The sequence below is a fragment of the Capra hircus genome, chromosome 15, assembly GCF_001704415.2.
Source record: "Capra hircus breed San Clemente chromosome 15, ASM170441v1, whole genome shotgun sequence".
Taxonomy (NCBI): domain Eukaryota; kingdom Metazoa; phylum Chordata; class Mammalia; order Artiodactyla; family Bovidae; genus Capra; species Capra hircus.
Window position 1 is genome coordinate 35,864,743 of NC_030822.1, and position 16,942 is coordinate 35,881,684.

Consider the following 16,942-nt stretch of genomic DNA (forward strand, 5'->3'; position numbering starts at 1 on the left):
CTCTGCTGGATTTTTATATATTGCTGTATATATTTTTATATATTGCTGGATTCTATTTGCTAACATTTTGTTAAGAATTTTTACATTTATATTAATCAGGATTTTGGTCTGTGTTTACATCTTTCTGGTTTTTCTATCAGAGCAATAGCTTCTTAAAATGAATTGGGAAGTGTTCCCTTCTATTTTCTAAAAAAGATTATGAAGAATCAGCGTTATTTCCTCTTGAAACATTTGGTCGAATTCCCCAGTGAGACAATCAAGGCCTGGAGATTTTTTTCGTGGGAGTTTTAGAATTACAAACTTAATTTCATTAATCGTTACAGAGCTATTTATTTTATACTGTATGAATTGTATTCTGGTGTCCTTAGGGGGAGGACAAGTGTTCCATTTCAACTAAGTTGTTAAATAAACCTCCCGAGAGTTGTGTGCAGCGTTCCTTTATCTTTATGTATCTGTCTACACAGTCTGTAGCGGTATTTGCTGCTTCATTCCTGATATTGATAATTTGTGTCTTTTCTCTGTTAGTCCTGCTCAGTTCAGTCGCTCAGTCGTGTCTGACTCTTTGCGACCCCATGAATCGCAGCATGCCAGGCCTCCCTGTCCATCACCAACTCCCGGAGTTCACTCAAACTCACATCTATTGAGTCAGTGATGCCATCCAGCCATCTCATCCTCTGTAGTCCCCTTCTCCTCCTGCCCCAAATCCCTCCCAGCATCAGAGTCTTTTTCAATGAGTCAATTCTTCGCATGAGGTGGCCAAAGTACTGGAGTTTCAGCATCATTCCCTCCAAAGAAATCCCAGGGCTGATTTTCAGAATGGACTGGTTGGATCTCCTTGCAGTCCTAGGGACTCTCAAGAGTCTTCTAGAAGTTTGTAATTTTACTGATATTTTTCATTTGGTTCTTTCTTGTAGTTTCTATGTTTCTGGTAAGGTTCCCCATCTGTGCATTCACTGAGGACTTAATTTCCTTAAATTTCTTAGACATATTTTCATTTCATTATTTGGACACATTAGTAACAGCTACTTTGAACTCTGTGACAGCTAAATCCAGTATGAGAGCCCACTAGAGTCAGTTTCTATTGAGTTTCTTTTACCTGGAGTATAAGTTACTGCTTATAATTTCATATTTTTATAATTATAATTGGGCTATAATTTCCTATTTATTTGCATATCTTGTAATTTGGGGAGAAAACTGGATATTATAGATAATATGCTGTAGAAACATAGAAACTACAAGAACCAAATGGAACTTCACATTCTGTTATGTTCTGACAATTTGTTGTTGGTGTTGTTATAGAACTTTAGAGTTGGGGGGGGTGGGCTCAAAATGCAAATTTCATATTTCCTGTAATATGTATGCAATAGTTGATATACCTGCTTACTTTTTTTGGCTTCCAGCAGCTGCCTTTTCAGCCTCGCCTCAGAGCATCTCACCTGCATTTACACAATTTAGTCATTTGTCAAAGATTTGGACAGATTTAAGGGCACATCTCCTCTATAGTTCTTTTGCTTTTGGGACTTTCCTTTTAAATTTCCAGCTTTTCTCCATTGCCAAAGCCTGTCTTCTGACACGTTAGCTGCCATCCCAAGTTGGACATGGATTGAGGAATGCACTCAGGCAAAAAAGCAGCGAATCTGCAAACTTTTCCCCAGTGCATTTCTATCATTTAAAGGTAGACTCCTCACTGGATTCTGCCAGCTATTTTTGCTAGGTCCCCTTGAGTCTCTACTATGCATGTGTAATTTAGTGGTCATCCAAGGATTTGGGCTGAGTTTATGTCCATATTTTGGTTTCACCCCTTATACCACTCTCTCTTCCAGATTTCTGCTCTTATATTTCCAGCCGTTTTACCAGCCCTGAACTCAGTCCTCTGCTATTCTGAGCAAGTAAAGCTGTGGTTTTCTGCTTTTGGAACTGGGGGATAGGGTGGGGCTGGAAAATGGGGTGGGGAAGGAAAACCTTCAGACAGAAAGACCACAAAGATCACAATTCTTACCCACTGCAGCTGAAGTCTTTCATGAGTAAATTCTCCTCTGCTTTCTGCCTGCTTTTGTTCACTTTCCGGGGCCTTCAAATAGTTGGGTTTTGTTTGCATTTTGTTCAGATTTTAGAGTTGTTAATTGTGGGATAACTGGCCTGACCAATTAACTTGAAATCTGAAACAAAGACTCATATTACATTTAAGAGAACATTTATAAGAAAATCCTTCCCCAAAATGTTTGTAGTCACAAGGACTTGGATAATCTAAAGGTCTTTAGAGGAATGGCTATGCTAAATGTTCTAAACAGATACACACTGGAACACTAAACAGATGTTGGATGCAAGTATGTACTATCAGGGATACAGTATTAAATAAGAGAAGTCCCTGCTTTCTTGGAAGTGCAGGGAAATACACAGTAACTATATAAACAAATAAATATGTAATCTAAAATGTGAAGAAACACTAAGCAGGGTTAAGGCAGTAGAAAGTTCTGGGAGGAAAAACAAGAAGTATTGGCTACAGGGATAATCTGATAGACTGACATTTGAACAGAGACCTGAATACAGTGTGGAAGTGGGCCATAAAGGTATCTGTGGAAATAATATTCCAGATAGATGAAATAGTGGAACAGCAGGGGCATACCCAGAATATTCAAAAAGTAGCAAAATGGACAGTATGGCTGGAAGGGTGTGTGTAAAGGGGGTGAGTGTCCAAACAAGACAGGGCCGTTTTAGCTATAGTAAGAACTCTGAGCTATAAGATGGGAAGTCATTAGAACATTTGAAGACAGTGCTAAAAGTGAGTTATAGTACGGAGAGCAACATGAAAAGAACTTAAAAACACTGCATTGTGTGGGAAAAGGATTTATAGGAAGGTATCATGTATGTTCACTCATGAGCACAGACTAAAAAGTCCTATACAAAATATTATCAAACTGATTTCATCAATATGTAAAACGGGTGTAATCAACTAAGCTGATTTTATTCCAAAAACTTAAGGTTGATTTCACATATAAAATAAATGAATAAATCTTTTACTTGCTACACTGACAGAATTTTAAAAAAAATATGATCATCTCAATTCAGAAGCAGCATTTGACAAAATTCTAAATTTGATTCATAACACAAATAATATCAAGTAGAGCATATTATCAATCTGACAACCATTAATCAGAATCTCAGTTCAAATATCACTCCCAGTGATGAAACACTGAAAGTTCTTCCTTCAAGTCTGAGAATGATTCAAAGATTTCTACCAACATCACTTGAACATAGTGATGGACCTCCTGGAGTACATCATAAATAAGAATAAATGATACAGAATTAGAAAGCATGAAATAAACCAATATGATAATCACATATTATGAGGATAATATGTATAGAAAATAAAAGAACACAGATAAATTACTAGAGTAAGTGAGGTTACTTTGCAAGGGTGCTGCTCCATGGTCAACATACAAACACTGGTTGTATTTCAGCCAGGTGGCACTAGTGGTAAAGAGCACTCCTGCCAGTGCAGGAGATGTAAGAGATGTGGGTTTGATCCTTGGGTCGGGAAGATCCCCTGGAGAAGGAAACAGCAACCCACTCCAGTATTCTTGCCTGAAGAATCCCATGGACAGAGGAGCCTGGTGCGCAGTCCATGGGGATACAAAGAGTTGGACACGACTGAGCAAGCAAACAGCTCAACTATAAGACTATAAACAAAAGCAAGGAAATCAATGTTATGCAAGTCAGGATGGTGGCAATTCTGTAATGTTGAGAGAAGAAAGCTGCTCCCGTTTGGGAGGTGACATAAAAGAGGCTTCTGGGTGTCGTCAGCACTTCGTTTCTCAGTCCAGTGGTGCCTAGCTGGGCACTGGCCTTGTGATAAATTGTTAGGCTTAACATTTTTGTTTACTTTTCTTAAGGGCCCTGTTTTGTTTACTTTTCTGATGTGTTTGAGTAAAAGGGATTTTAAAGAAAGATCACTAGTCACTGGCTGAAAAAGACGGAAATTTATTTCTCACTCACGAGACATCCAAAACAGATGCTCCTAATTGGTGGGTGGCTCTCCTCTAAGTGGTGTTCAGGCTCCTTCCATCTTCTGGTTCTTTCAAGGTGTAGCTTTCAAGGTCGTATGCTCCAAGGCCAAATTGGAAATAGCATGGGGGACCGTGCATAGGAAAATTTAAGGAGCGAGGTCGTAGGAGTAGCACACCTTAGTTCTACTATCATCCATTTGATCACACTTAAGAATAAGGGAAGCTGGGAAAGAGTCCAGCTGATTTCCCACAAAGAAAAAATGGGTGTGAGGATCAGCTGGCAGTCTCTGCCAAAACACGCATATACGAAAACCACCATCTATTTTGCCAAGGATACACAGGTGTCCAGGCAAACACAACAAATATGTTGTGAAACTATAAGAGAAACTGAAGTATGAATCGGGAATAAAGGAAACAAACAAAATAACAAAGAATAGGAGGGGCCTTTCATGAACCAATCCTAACAGTGCCATGAACTTAGAGGGAAACTCAATTCTCAGCATCACTCTATGTACCCACAAGAGTGAGGATAAAAGTCAAGTAGCAATGGTCCCAGCAGTGCCACCCTAACCACGATGCCTCTAAAGTTGACCTTAGTTTTTGCAGCTGTTCATCCTGCCCTGGCTCCTGTCTGTTCGCTAAGCCTCACTCCCTGGACTTTCCATTAGTTCTCTGAGTAACGTATTGATATCCTTCCAATAATTTTTCCTCTTAACCATCAAAGCCAAACTTGTACAAAGTAGATTTATTTTACCTATTGAACCTCCAGTTCTACACTGAACTTTAGCCACTACAGTACACATCCTTTTGTCCTTGGCTTCGATGCAAATGCTGCTGCAGAAAGCTCAACATGTAAACCTGCCTCTGGCAGCAGCCAAGCAGCAGGAACATGACACTGACCTCCCAAGTCTTAACAGTGCACATAACTGGGGGAACTTACTTTGTACTCAGAACCCTAAATGGCAAGGGTTTTAATTTATCCAGATGGCAAAGAGTTTGAGGCAACCAGGAGGATGGATAAGCTCACTATGGTGGATGCTTATCAGGAAATACTTCAGAGCTGACAGAAACAACATCTAGATGTATGAGCAGCTATTCATACACGGAATGCTCTGGTTATTTATCTGTTTTCTTTCGGCTCCTGCACTGTCTGTATCTCCCTCTGCAACACACCTCCCTCTCAACCCCCACATACACACTCTGGAGTTGTGTTGCTGCAGCTGTGACTCTGCAAACTGTATTTCCCAGAATCCACTGCCCAGTGGTTCCATTAGGTTCTGCCAAAGAGAGGCCATAACGGGAAACTGAAAGTGAAACACAGTGGGGAGGGTCTTCATTCCTGTTTTCCAGCTGCTGTTACAGTACTGCAGCTGCAGACAGTTGGCTCTGGCTACCGGCTTCTTCTGCACTCCACAGCAGCTTCGCTACACTTCTGAGATACCAGCAGCAGATCAGTTTCCGGCCTGACAGCCAGGGAAGAGTCAGACTGTGCGCCCCACCCTCAAGGCCAGGTTATGTGGAGGGAGTCTCCCCAACAAAAGTCTGAGTATTGACCAGTCAAAAGGGGCCGCTTCTCTGAGCTCTTGGTTTCTGATAATCACATCGCTTCTTCCGCTTGGTTTTCCCAGGCCTTTGGACAGTATCTGATTTCTCCAGTTCTCAATTTTTAATTACATCAAGCATTTTCTTTTGACCGGCTTTTGTCACTAGGAATCAATTCTCTGCATTAAATGTCCTCTATTTGAAAAATTTAGTGTGGTTTCTATTTTCCTGACTGAGATACACAGATGGATATTAAAAATATAGTTGAGTGAAGGAAAAAAGTAAGAAATAAGACAAAATTTGTTGACAGTACTCTGTACGTTAAGCACACACACAAGAACAATTCACATTTTATAAAAATGCTTGTGCAAAGGCTTCCCTGGTGGTCCAGTGGTTAAGAATCTGCCTCCCAATGCAAGGAACACAGGTTCAATGCTGGTGGGGGAACTAAGATCCCACATGCTGCAGGGCAACTAAGCTCGCAAGCCACAACTAGAGAGAAGCCGGAACAAAAGATCCCTACACCACAACTAAGACCCGAGGCAACCAAATAAATAAGTATTTTTAAAAAATACTTGCACAATAAGAGGACATTAAATAAAGGCCCTAGATATATCTATATAGGATATGTTGTTCAGTCACTAAGTCATGTCCGACTCTTTGCGACCCCATGGACTGTAGCCCGCCCGGCTCCTCTGTCCATGAGATTTTCCAAGCAAGAATACTGGAGTGGGTTGCCATTTCCTTCTCCAGGGGATCCTGACCCAGGAATCAAACCCGCAGCTCCTGCCACATCTCCTGCGTGGCAGGTGGACCCTTTAATGAAGAGACACTGGGGAAGCCCAGCCCAGGATTTACTCTCAGATAATAAAGCTGATCCAGAGCTCACTAACCCTCCTACCACACATGGAGTTAGAAACACCAGCTTCATTGATGGGAATTTGGAGGAACAGAGAGAACGTCCCCCTGAAAGGCAAAGAAGCAGTGCTGTTCCCTCTATCCTCAATCACGTGAGGAGGGCTCTAAGAGGACCACTTGTCATTTTGTATTCTCATGGCAGGGAGAGACCTTATATTCATTCAGCATTACATTCTCTAGTGGGAGGCTTGCTGCACTCAGAAACTTACAGCGTCAGTTCAACAAGGCCACTGGGGTGGAGGCTTGTTGGGAGAAAGTAACCCAAGACACTTGTAGGGGTCTGGAGCCAGAGAGAATGGAGAGGTCAGGCTAGCTGGGGCAGGGCGAGGGGAGAGGAGTCAGCTGCTAGTCGGGTTGCACTTCTGTCCTTTGGCAGGACAAACAAGCGGGAGCTTCCTGGGGCTCCCAGAAAGGTAACCACTCTTAAGATGTTGGCTGAGACCTCTCTCAGGAGGGCTGCCGGCCAGGGTGAGGTTCTTTAGCACTAGGAGGCTATGGATACACTGCCAGGGTCAGAAGCTGAGGGGTGTGGGATGAGTATCTTGAGGAGGGAACCAGAGCCAGTTAGTGCAAAAGTCCCCAAGGGGCAGCGGGTGGCTCCAAAGAACCCCAACACCTCACACACTGAACCAACATTTAAATGCCTGTCTTAGTAGAACGCACTGATGAAGCCAAACTAAACCAAAAGTTTAGCCTTTCTGCCTCTAATATACCCTTCCCCATCCCAATTCTAGAAGTGACAGAGGAGGTAAAGAATGAGTGAAATACACAGAACCCTGACAGTTTCCCCACCCCAACTGAGCTAGAGGGAGAACAGCTTTGAATTGGAGGAGTTGCTGACAAGTCACTGAGATGTGGGAAGGGGTGGGGAAGACAAATGTATTTAAAATGTTAGTATTTCAGACTGATCTCAGTCATGTTCTAGGGAATAATGGAACATATTTACACCAGAGTATTAACAATGTAGAAGGACCCTTGAAGTAAGACCAAAAAGAAAGGGGCTGCGGCAATCTGTGAGGCTCCTGAGAAGGCTAAGTAGGGTGTTTCTGATTAATCACAAGGTGTCTCTTTGTGACCATGAGAATCAAGAGACCAAGAGAACCACACAGACCTAACTGCTAAGATCCTTGAATTCCTGAGCCAGTGCCAACAACCATCAGGTTTCTAGTTTTATGAGATGAAAAATCTAACATGAGATATTCTTTAGGAGGATCTTTTTTTTTGGTGCGGGGTGGGGGGGGGTGTGCTCACAATCAAAATGTAACTGATAAAATAATTCTCTCAATTTCCTCATGTGAGCATTTTTTCCCCAATTAGGAGTTCAATTCATAGGACAAGGGATAGTGTAAACTGGCATCTGGTAAAATAATTAAATGTCTGAAGTACCCTGAAGGAAACACAGGTTTCCTTGTTTTGTGATTAAGACTAAGGTGGACAGGATGTCCAGAGAAGATATATTAGCCAGGGTATATAATGCTAACGACTGTAACAGTCCCCAAACTCACTAAATTAATGCAAAAGAGGCTATTCTTTGTAAAAACCAATGCGGATGTTCTTGGTCAAGCAATCTTCCTCTAAGCCGGGGCTCAATCATCCAGAGATCTATTCTCTGACTCCATCTTCAAAACACCTGCTTCAAGGTTACCTTGAAAGGCAGATGAAGGGGTGGAGAATACAGAGAAGGTTCATCCACTCTTTAACTGCCCTGTCTGGTAGCGAAACATCACTTCTACTTACTTTCCATGGGGAAGGACTATGCACACAGCCTCACCTTGAGGCAAGGAGCTGGGAAATGTAATTTAACTATGCGTCCAGGAAAAGGACATCCTGGTGAGATCTAGCCTGTTTCTTACAGAATACAAGATGCTAGTGTGAAGATCTGGAAGATGAAAATGAACTCACCAGGGAAAAGTGCCCTGGGAAGACGAAGTGGCAATTATAAAGACCCAGAAGTAGAAATGGCTTGGAACGCTTGACGAATAAAAAGAAAGCCCGTGCAGCTAGAGTTTTTCATGTGGAAGGAGTGGATTAAGATGCAGTTGGAGAGGGAGGCCTGGGCAAGATCACTTAGGCCCTGGAAAGGAGTCTGCCTTTCGTTCTCAGAGTAAGCAGAGAAGTGACATATCTGACTTACATTCTAAAAAGGCTCAACTTGGCTGTGCGGCAAACGAATTGCTCTGGGAACAGGAGTGGAAGCAGCTGGACTGGTAATGTGGTGACTATACTAGTCAGAACCAGGTGGCCAGCCTGGGAAGTCACCGGGGATGGAGGACAACCTAGAGGTCTCTGTGAAAATCTGTGAAGGGCTTTGTGCAATTATGTAAGTGGTTGAGTGACTAGAGCTGAGCTGTGTCTCCGCCAAGATCATGTTGTTTCTTTGGGGACTGTGTTCCCTTAGGACTGTGTTACAAGAACAAAAGCTGGAGCACACCAGTGACTGCAGGGGTAGTCAACCTCTAAAACGGATGCTGAGGAAGCATGAGCACAGACTGCTATCCAAATCCAACTTTATTCTTGTCTCTCACCACCCCTCCGACCTTTTTTCTTTCAGAGAAAAGCTGTGGCAAGCCTGTGACTTACGGCTCATTCTCAGTTCACAGATTCTTAGGATCAGTATAAGATACAAACCCAATCTCAAGTGATTACAACATCTAATCCTATGTAACAATAAATAATCTGCACCTCTTCTGGCTTTAGCTGTTTTCACCCCTCAGCTCTATCCCACTAAAGTCAAGAAGCCTGCACTGGAGAAGACGGGGGATGATCTCTAGGCTCTCTGCTCTTTTCACCTCCTCTGCACCTAATAGCTGCTGACTGCTCTGGGCCCAACTGCAGAGAAGGAAGGGGATAAGACAGCTTTTGCCCAGTTGGATAGTTCTGGGTCCCATGGGCCTCACAGATTGAAAGGGGGCATCCTGCTGTCCTTTTTCTGCAGTCCCTGGTGGGTGCAGCTTTTTTCTGGGTAGTACCCTACAGTTCCCTCCTTAGTCCAGATGGCACACTCCTAACCGCTCTGTGCTTCCTTACCTCTTCAATGCTGGACAGCACTCTAGGCCACCCGATGCTTTCCCTGCTACAAGGTGCACAGGATACCCTCCTGCATGGTTCACTTCAGCAAGTTCTAGAACACAGACCAGTGCAAAAGCAGCAGCACACCCCGGGCTCCACCACTGAAAGTGAGCCTCTGCTCGCCCTCTGCATTTCCAGGGCAGGAGTCAGACTCCAGGTGTATCATTTCCTGGCTTTAGGAATAAACACCTCAAGCTTCCTGAATGCTCCCAGTGGAGGCTCCAGTTAGACTCTTTCCCACTCCCATTTACCTCTTTCTATAACTGCCACTCCTTCATCCTATTCTCAAATTGTACCTTAAACTGATCTCATTGTTCCTTAAACAGCTGGTATGCTGCTTTTTCTTAAGGGGGTATACACTGTTCTTTCTTCAGTCTAGGCTCTCAGTATCAGACACTGAAGCCCGGGCTTGAACGAGGGATGGTCCTGAAGCTGATAATGGAGCAGTGATGACCCACACTCAGAAGTCCTGCTTTCAGAATTGGTGGAAAAGCAGGTGGAGGCTGGCCTGAGATAGGGGGAGTTGGGGGCCTGAGTCAGACCCAGAAAGATGTTTATTCAGGTGGCTGGAGCCAGAACAGGCAAAGAAAGAATCCAAATTTTAAGTAAGGGAAGGAAAGCAAAAGAGGGAGGAAGGCAGACCCCAGCTGTCCTGTTGAGCATGATAACAAACAGGAAAAACTAATCAAGATCTAGGAATATACATAACACCTGGGAGGAAACAGGGATATGACACTGTAAAAAGTTGATGTATGTTCTATAATGAGGCAGATGTCCTTAGACTTTACAGCTTGCCTCCCCATGATCCCAAGAGGTTCCCACCCCATGAAGCTGCTGCAACAGTTGTTTCCCCTGTAATCCCCAGAGAATCCTGGTAAGTTGGAGACGACTGTCAGGGTATCGTCTTGGCTGCCCGGCACTCACCAGCCTCACATCATTAATGGAAGTCTCTCTAGTCGGCTGTGTGACCCTCTGTCCTTCTGAATTTGTGCTATCCGGCCTCTCCTACTCTGTCTGCAGATTTCCTGAATCTGCCCCTTCTTCAAGACATTGGCACTGTTCCATGCTAACTTCTATCATCTTCTTGGAGAACTTCAAAGTCCATGCAGACCCACTCCCAATACCTGAGCCCTCCATGCAATAATCAATCTCCATGCAACCTCCCGTGCACTCCTCTCAGGCACTCACTCCTATAACTACTATAACTACTCACTCCTATAACTACTACTCACTCCTATAACTCTTAAACTTGGCCACTGCCTGCGTCTGCTGTGCTTCCAGTATGAACTATTCAGACATTCCAGTTTCTGACCACAGCCCCCCATCTTCCCAGGTTACTTTTTTAATTACCCCCAGTGAAACTACCTACTCCTGTCTTCACTCCACTCAGTTGTTCTACAAAGTTCCATGGCCCAGCATAGACATCACTAACTTGTGAATGGTCTGAAACTCCTTTGCTCGATTTCATTTCAATTGTGTGGTAAGGTTTCAACTCTGGATGATCCCTTAGTACTCATTTTTCCTACAGTTACACCTAGATTCCTGAGCAGGCAGAGATAACACCATTGGGCCGACTGGTGTAACTATCATTCATGAACAATACCACTATAAATTCAAACCCCTCAACATTAAGCAGAAATCCTCTCCCTGCCAAAATCTGACCTTTCTCTCATTTTAACAGAACTTTCAAGAGCATCCAACAGCCTAAAACCTTCCCATTCCTTCCACATTAAGAAATCCATTCTCCTGGTTTCACTCCATCTCTGGCCCCACCTTCTCTTGTCACCTTTACTGGTTCATTTTCCTTTACCTATCCATTAAATGCTCCTCAGAGTTCTCTTCCAAGCCATTTTCTCTTCTCGTTATCTTACTCTGGTTATCTTATCTATTACGATGATTTGAATTACCTCCCCTGGCTGCTGAGTTTATGTCCCGCTTCCAAATGATCATCTAGGTACCAAAATCCCAACATTTTGAATGGCGTCACCAGCGCAACTAGTTGCTTAAGCCAGAAACCCAACATCTGCTTCAGAATTCCTTTCTCTCACCAAGCCTCAGTGTCCCACCAGTCCTCCCAGCCGAAGTTCTCCCACCTGCCCACTCCTTGCACTGTCACTAGTGACCTCATCATCTGGCCAAACCTGGGTTCCTGCAACACCCCTGCTTCTCACTGGTCCACAAACCCTGTCATATCACCTCCTTGGATGGATCTCAAGTGACCAGCTCTGGAAACACAAAGATAAATATGAGCTGAGAAGACTGCAGCCTAATGCACAAAACAATCGTCACACAGTATTTAAATGTGGCAGTTGATCTCTTCCTGTAGTGCTCTGAGAATGCAGACGAAGAAAGTAGTTCTGCTTTGGGAGTAATGGAGTAGGAAACAACTAGGCTGTCTGGAAGGATGAGTAAGACTCTGCTAGTCAGATGAGTATTCGGCAGCAAGAAGCACGTGCAGAGGTACTGAACAGTGTCTGCTGGATGGTTCACAGCCCAGCCTCCAAACATGCCCTCTGGCCTGTACAACCTGTCTCAAAACACCCCCTTACTGGAGGTACTCAACTGGTGCAGAGTCCTGGAACCTGTGTACCAGTGGTTCCTCTAAGGTCTTGTTCTTGGAAATAAGTCTTTACCGTCTGAGCCAGCAGGGGAGCCCTTAGAAACAGGCAGAACAGACTGTATCTTTATACCTGGGCCCATGGCAGATGCCTTTTGGAAGAGGCCAAGGACTTGTCATCCCAGTCATCTTCTCCCAGAACTAGTCTTCTCTGCCCATAGTTTGGCCTAGTATGTGCTGATCTGGGCCCACTGCAAGGCAGAAACAACAGACACAGTCTTCTGCCAATCCCCACTCCAAATGGCATCAATCAGTTGTGATTTATGGAGACCCAGCTCCCACATCACCTCACCCAAAGAACTGCTCAAAATCTATTAAGAATCTCTAAAAATCTTATAAAATAAGGCTGTTGAAAGGCCTATCTTGAGCTCTCCCAGAGTCTTCCTCAATCAACAAATTCATCCTTTACTCTTCAACCCCTAATCCTGCTTAGGGAAGGTCTTTAGAAACAGTAAAGGCTTGCAACACACAACAGCCACAGCAGCAGTTACTGAGCACCTCCTATGTGCCCAGCCTTGGCTACCGATTTCCTCATTAACCCATACAACAATCCTATGAGTCAGTAATTCTATCATTCACCAAACAAGTAGCAAGACATTCAAAGAGTAAAAGGCTCTCGGCAGTCAATGGCAGGCCTACCTGATTCCAGTATCTGTGCTCTCAGCCAGCCAAACACCAGGGCCCGACAGAACAACAGATGCTAGGAGGGTTAGGGCCATTCAGCTCCAAAGATGGAGGTGACAATCAGGGGGAAAAAGTACTCAGTACAGGGACAATCAAACCATCTTGACCGAGACGTCCAGATGATGTTGGTGGACTACAGCCAAGGTGCCTCTGCTGATGCGAGGGCTGCTGCACTTGCTCTAGAGCCAAGCTGCTCTAGAGCCAAGAAGGCTTTGGGCCTTAAGGCTCTGTGGCCTTAAAGGCCCGGGCAGACCAAAGCTGTAAAAGCTTTGAGTGAGCAGAGGGATCTGGTGTGCAGACAGGAAAATCAGAACAGAGAGTGGAGCTGCTAGGACAGAAAGCTTATACGGCTCTTGAGAGATGGAAACAGACACCAAACCCAGAGATGCCTTGAATTCCAAACCATGTAGTTTCCATGACACTGAGGGGATCCGTAATTCCCACATACTCCTGTGTTCTCACAATGAACTCCTTACTCTTTAGCTAGCCCTAACGACTTTATGCTTTCCAGAACCAAGAAGCCTTCATCACAGCAGGGTTGAGCCGAGTTTCATTACATTTTGTTCTTGAGATGGAGTAAGGGTGGTACCAGGCCCTGGGTCACAGTCTGGCTGGATACAGTCTTCAGAGTACTGAGTCTGGAGTTTAAGATTTGCCTCCCCGTTCAAGGAGGGCTCCAAAGGTCACCTGCGCTTGTAGAGACAAGGCTGAAGCTTCAGGCCTGAGAGCTGAGTCTTGGGCCCTACCCGAGGGGGCCCGGTCTTTTCAAAGTCAAACAAGAAGAAGTGGCTGTTGGTCAGATCCTAGGGACAGAAAAGACCCAGTGAGCTCTAAGTCCTCACCCCAGCTCTTCAGATCACCTCCGTCCAGGCCCCACCCCTGCTCAGAAAGCTTCCCAGCTCTCTCCCACTACTCAAGCCTTCAAGAAGCAAACATCTGTGTCTGACAATGACCTCCTTCCTGAACACCATTATTAGCCTGAAGGGCCACACATGTGACAAAAATAGGACAGACTTCCTGGGGCCCTCACCTTGGAGATGACCTTGAAGCCCAGTTTGGTAACAGCCCCCAGAAAAGTCCGAACATCTTCAAAGCGGCTGCTGACCTCAGCCACTTTCAGGAGACCCCTGAGACGGACGGAAAGCTCTGGGTAAGTACACCGACACGCGCATGTGCACACAGTCGTGCAGCTGTGTCCTGGGAGCACCTACCCTGGCTTCAGCACTCGATTTGCCTCCTCCAGGAAGTCTCTGATGTTGGTTCCCATCAGTGAAAGGCAGAACACAGCCACATCTATAGATTCATCCTCCAGAGGCACCTGTGGAGAGAAGGTTGTACTAAGCACACATTATAGGAAGGAGAAAGCCAGCACTGAACGCTAGGAGTAGACACAAGGATGCAGGGTGGGCAGAGCGCATTTCATGGAAGGAGAGAGGGGCTTACCTGGGCCATGTCACACACAGTGACCCGGGGGTCCAGAGAGGCCAAGTCAAAGCAGTGTACACGGTTCCGGATACTTGAAGCCAGGCGGCAGTCCCCACAGCCAAAGTCAGCTACCACCAGGGACGCAGGCCTGGGAATGGAAGGGAGGAAGAGCTCACTGGTCTGGTCTGAGCCTGGGACTGACACGTCTAGCTTTTCACAGCGCCCGATTTTCACTAACCGCTGGCGAAGATCCCTGGCGATGCGGTCTACCGGCTGCAGTGGCCACTTCTTGACTTGGTTCTGGAAGCCACGGTGGTAGAGGAGAAAGGCCTCAGGGTCTTCCTGGAAGAGGCGCTGCGCAGCACTGCTGGGCCCTGAGTACAGCTGTTCATTGAGGTAGCGGAACCGGGCACCATCCAGACGCTGGGCCATGCGGGCTCGAAGAGCCTCTGCCCGGGCTCCATGGCTGTCTGGACTGGGGGCAGAAGGCACCTCTGCCTCCTCTGCAGAGGCTGGGGCTGGGGCCTGCTCTGGTGGCTGAGATGGCCGAAACTTGTTCTTCTGTCTACGCTTGTTCTTCTGCCGGTTCCGCCATTGCTTGCGACTCAACGTATGGGGAGGATTAGAGGAAGGGGTCTCACAGGTTGGCTTGGTGAGATCACTTGTAGCACTAGAATTCCAAGCTTTGGAATCTGAAGAAAGAGAGATAGAAAGGCATACTGGGGAGCAAGATACCCTGAATTCAGAGGCTTAGCACGTCACCCTGGCCATACCCCTGTCCCTAAGACAGAAACTGTGGTCTATGGGAAAGTACTTCTTATTCCCTAACTCCATACCTACTGGTGGCAGAGGAACTCTGTTATATGCAGGGTCAGCTGATCCCCACACCCCCAGCCCTCATCGTCCCACAAATACTACCTGTTTGGTCAAGACTGTCCAGGGGCTGGGCAAGATTTGAAGGGATCTGTTTCTGGCGTTTCCTCTTTTTTTTCTCTTCTTCAGCCAGGTCACTGCCAAGAAGAACCCCTTTGTGGCACTTCTTCCTTTCCACTTCCTCTTCCTTGGAGTCACTGCTAGGTGGGCCCTGTTTGTGACGTTTCTTCTTCCTTTTCTCCTCTACTTCACTAGACGCACCAGCAAACAAGCCCTTTTTCGTGCGTTTCTTCTTTGTTTCCACTACCTCCTCCTCCTCCTCAGAGTCACTGCCAGGCAGGCTAGGGGGCTGCTGGGGAACAGATGCTACCTCCAGGGCCCGTAATGTGGCCAAGAGCTGGCGGCGGTTGGCACCCTGGGGGAAAACAAGGGATGAATGCAGGGGTGAGGAGAATGGATGGGGCCTAGGGAGTAAGAAGAGAGATGGGGACCTCACTCAGATGCTGTAACGAGGCATCTGGATTATTCTCAATCAACTTACCTAGCTTATCACGAAGACTGTCAGGGCCTGAAGAACTTTCAAAACTGCCATCCCAACCTTTGGGAGGCTGGAGACCAGAGAAACCACCCACCTCACTTTCTTCATTGTATAGATGAGGTGATGGGGTTCCCAGAGAAACACTGTAAGGCTACGAGCTACAGGACCGAGGCTAGTGACCAGGAGTTCCAACACTCAATCTCAGGTTTCTACCTCTAGCTAATACCTTTTCATAATAAGTAGGAAGATTTTTGAAAATAAGAGTGACATGATCACACGTGTGTATTAAAGATGCCTCCAGTTGTAAAGAACCGAAAGAAAAAAAAAAAAAAACACTGAAAGAGACAAGCTGCAGACAGAGGCCAGTGGCGGGGATTACAGCAGTGGGTCGAGGGGTTGAAGAGGAGGGAATAAAGCAGGCAGACTTCACGTCACAGGCTGACTGAAGGACAGAAAGAGCCTGAGCAAGTGCAGCAGCCCTCACATCGGCAGAGGCTTAAAGGAGGACTACTGTCTGGGAGACCGTTCTGGACTGAAGTCCTACTGGACGGGTCACTCATCCTGGAGACTCTCAGTACTCCCTCAGCACCAGCTCCCTTTGAACAGTGGCACTGACAGCCCTCATTGCCATTCAGTTTTGCTCTTTTCAATCTCCACACGGCAACCAGTGACATTTTCAAAACGCAAATCTGAAGAAATCATCCCCCTGCTAAAACACGCCATTGGCTTCTATCTTTAACGTGCAAATATTCTAACGTAGCCCTCTAATTTCTACCACACTGCCTCTCATTCTGTGTCATGCTCCCTTGACCCGGGTCTCTCCACATGCCTTTCCTTCCAAGAAACCCTCTTTGCTTCACTAACTTCTACTCACCAATTCTCTCTCAGTTCCAACGCCACTTTCTTTTGGAAGTTCCGGATTTGGGGAGGCTGCAAGCGGCCCCCCTCCCCCTAATTACACACGCGGCGCGCCCCAGCTCCGGAATCCAGCAGAGTCTGTTCTGAGTACTCCTGCAGGGCCACTCACCTTGATTTGAGAGGTTGCCGTTCGCCGAAGCCCTAAGGCTACAGACCCGAGGTCCGCGACTACAGGGGCCTCCTCGGCCCACTCCGGGTCCTCGAACATGGGGCTGGGGAGCGCAAGGTTGCGGGATCCACGCGCTTCTCCACGTGCAGACCACGTCTCTAAGAATCAGACAGCTCAGAGACGCCGGAACAGGGCAGGAAACCAAAGAGTGAGAGCTGAAGTGGCTAGAGCAGCCGGCGCAG

General features: G+C 46.0%; 1 protein-coding gene across 2 annotated transcripts; it reads right to left on the bottom strand.

The window, feature by feature from the left end:
* RRP8 (ribosomal RNA processing 8, methyltransferase, homolog (yeast)) lies at positions 2,942-16,915 on the bottom strand. 2 transcript variants are annotated; one of them, XM_005689762.3, is made up of 7 exons: positions 16,701-16,915; positions 15,181-15,550; positions 14,501-14,954; positions 14,281-14,410; positions 14,049-14,155; positions 13,868-13,964; positions 2,942-13,640 (listed from the first exon to the last, which is right to left on the bottom strand). In XM_005689762.3, exons 1-7 carry the CDS (start codon positions 16,797-16,799, stop codon positions 13,521-13,523), a joined length of 1,377 nt encoding a protein of 458 aa, XP_005689819.2. In that variant the 5' UTR covers positions 16,800-16,915; the 3' UTR covers positions 2,942-13,520. The 2 variants fall into 2 exon arrangements, with proteins under 2 accessions (XP_005689819.2, XP_005689820.2); XM_005689763.3 differs by lacking the exon at positions 13,868-13,964 and having other exon boundaries at positions 13,550-13,640.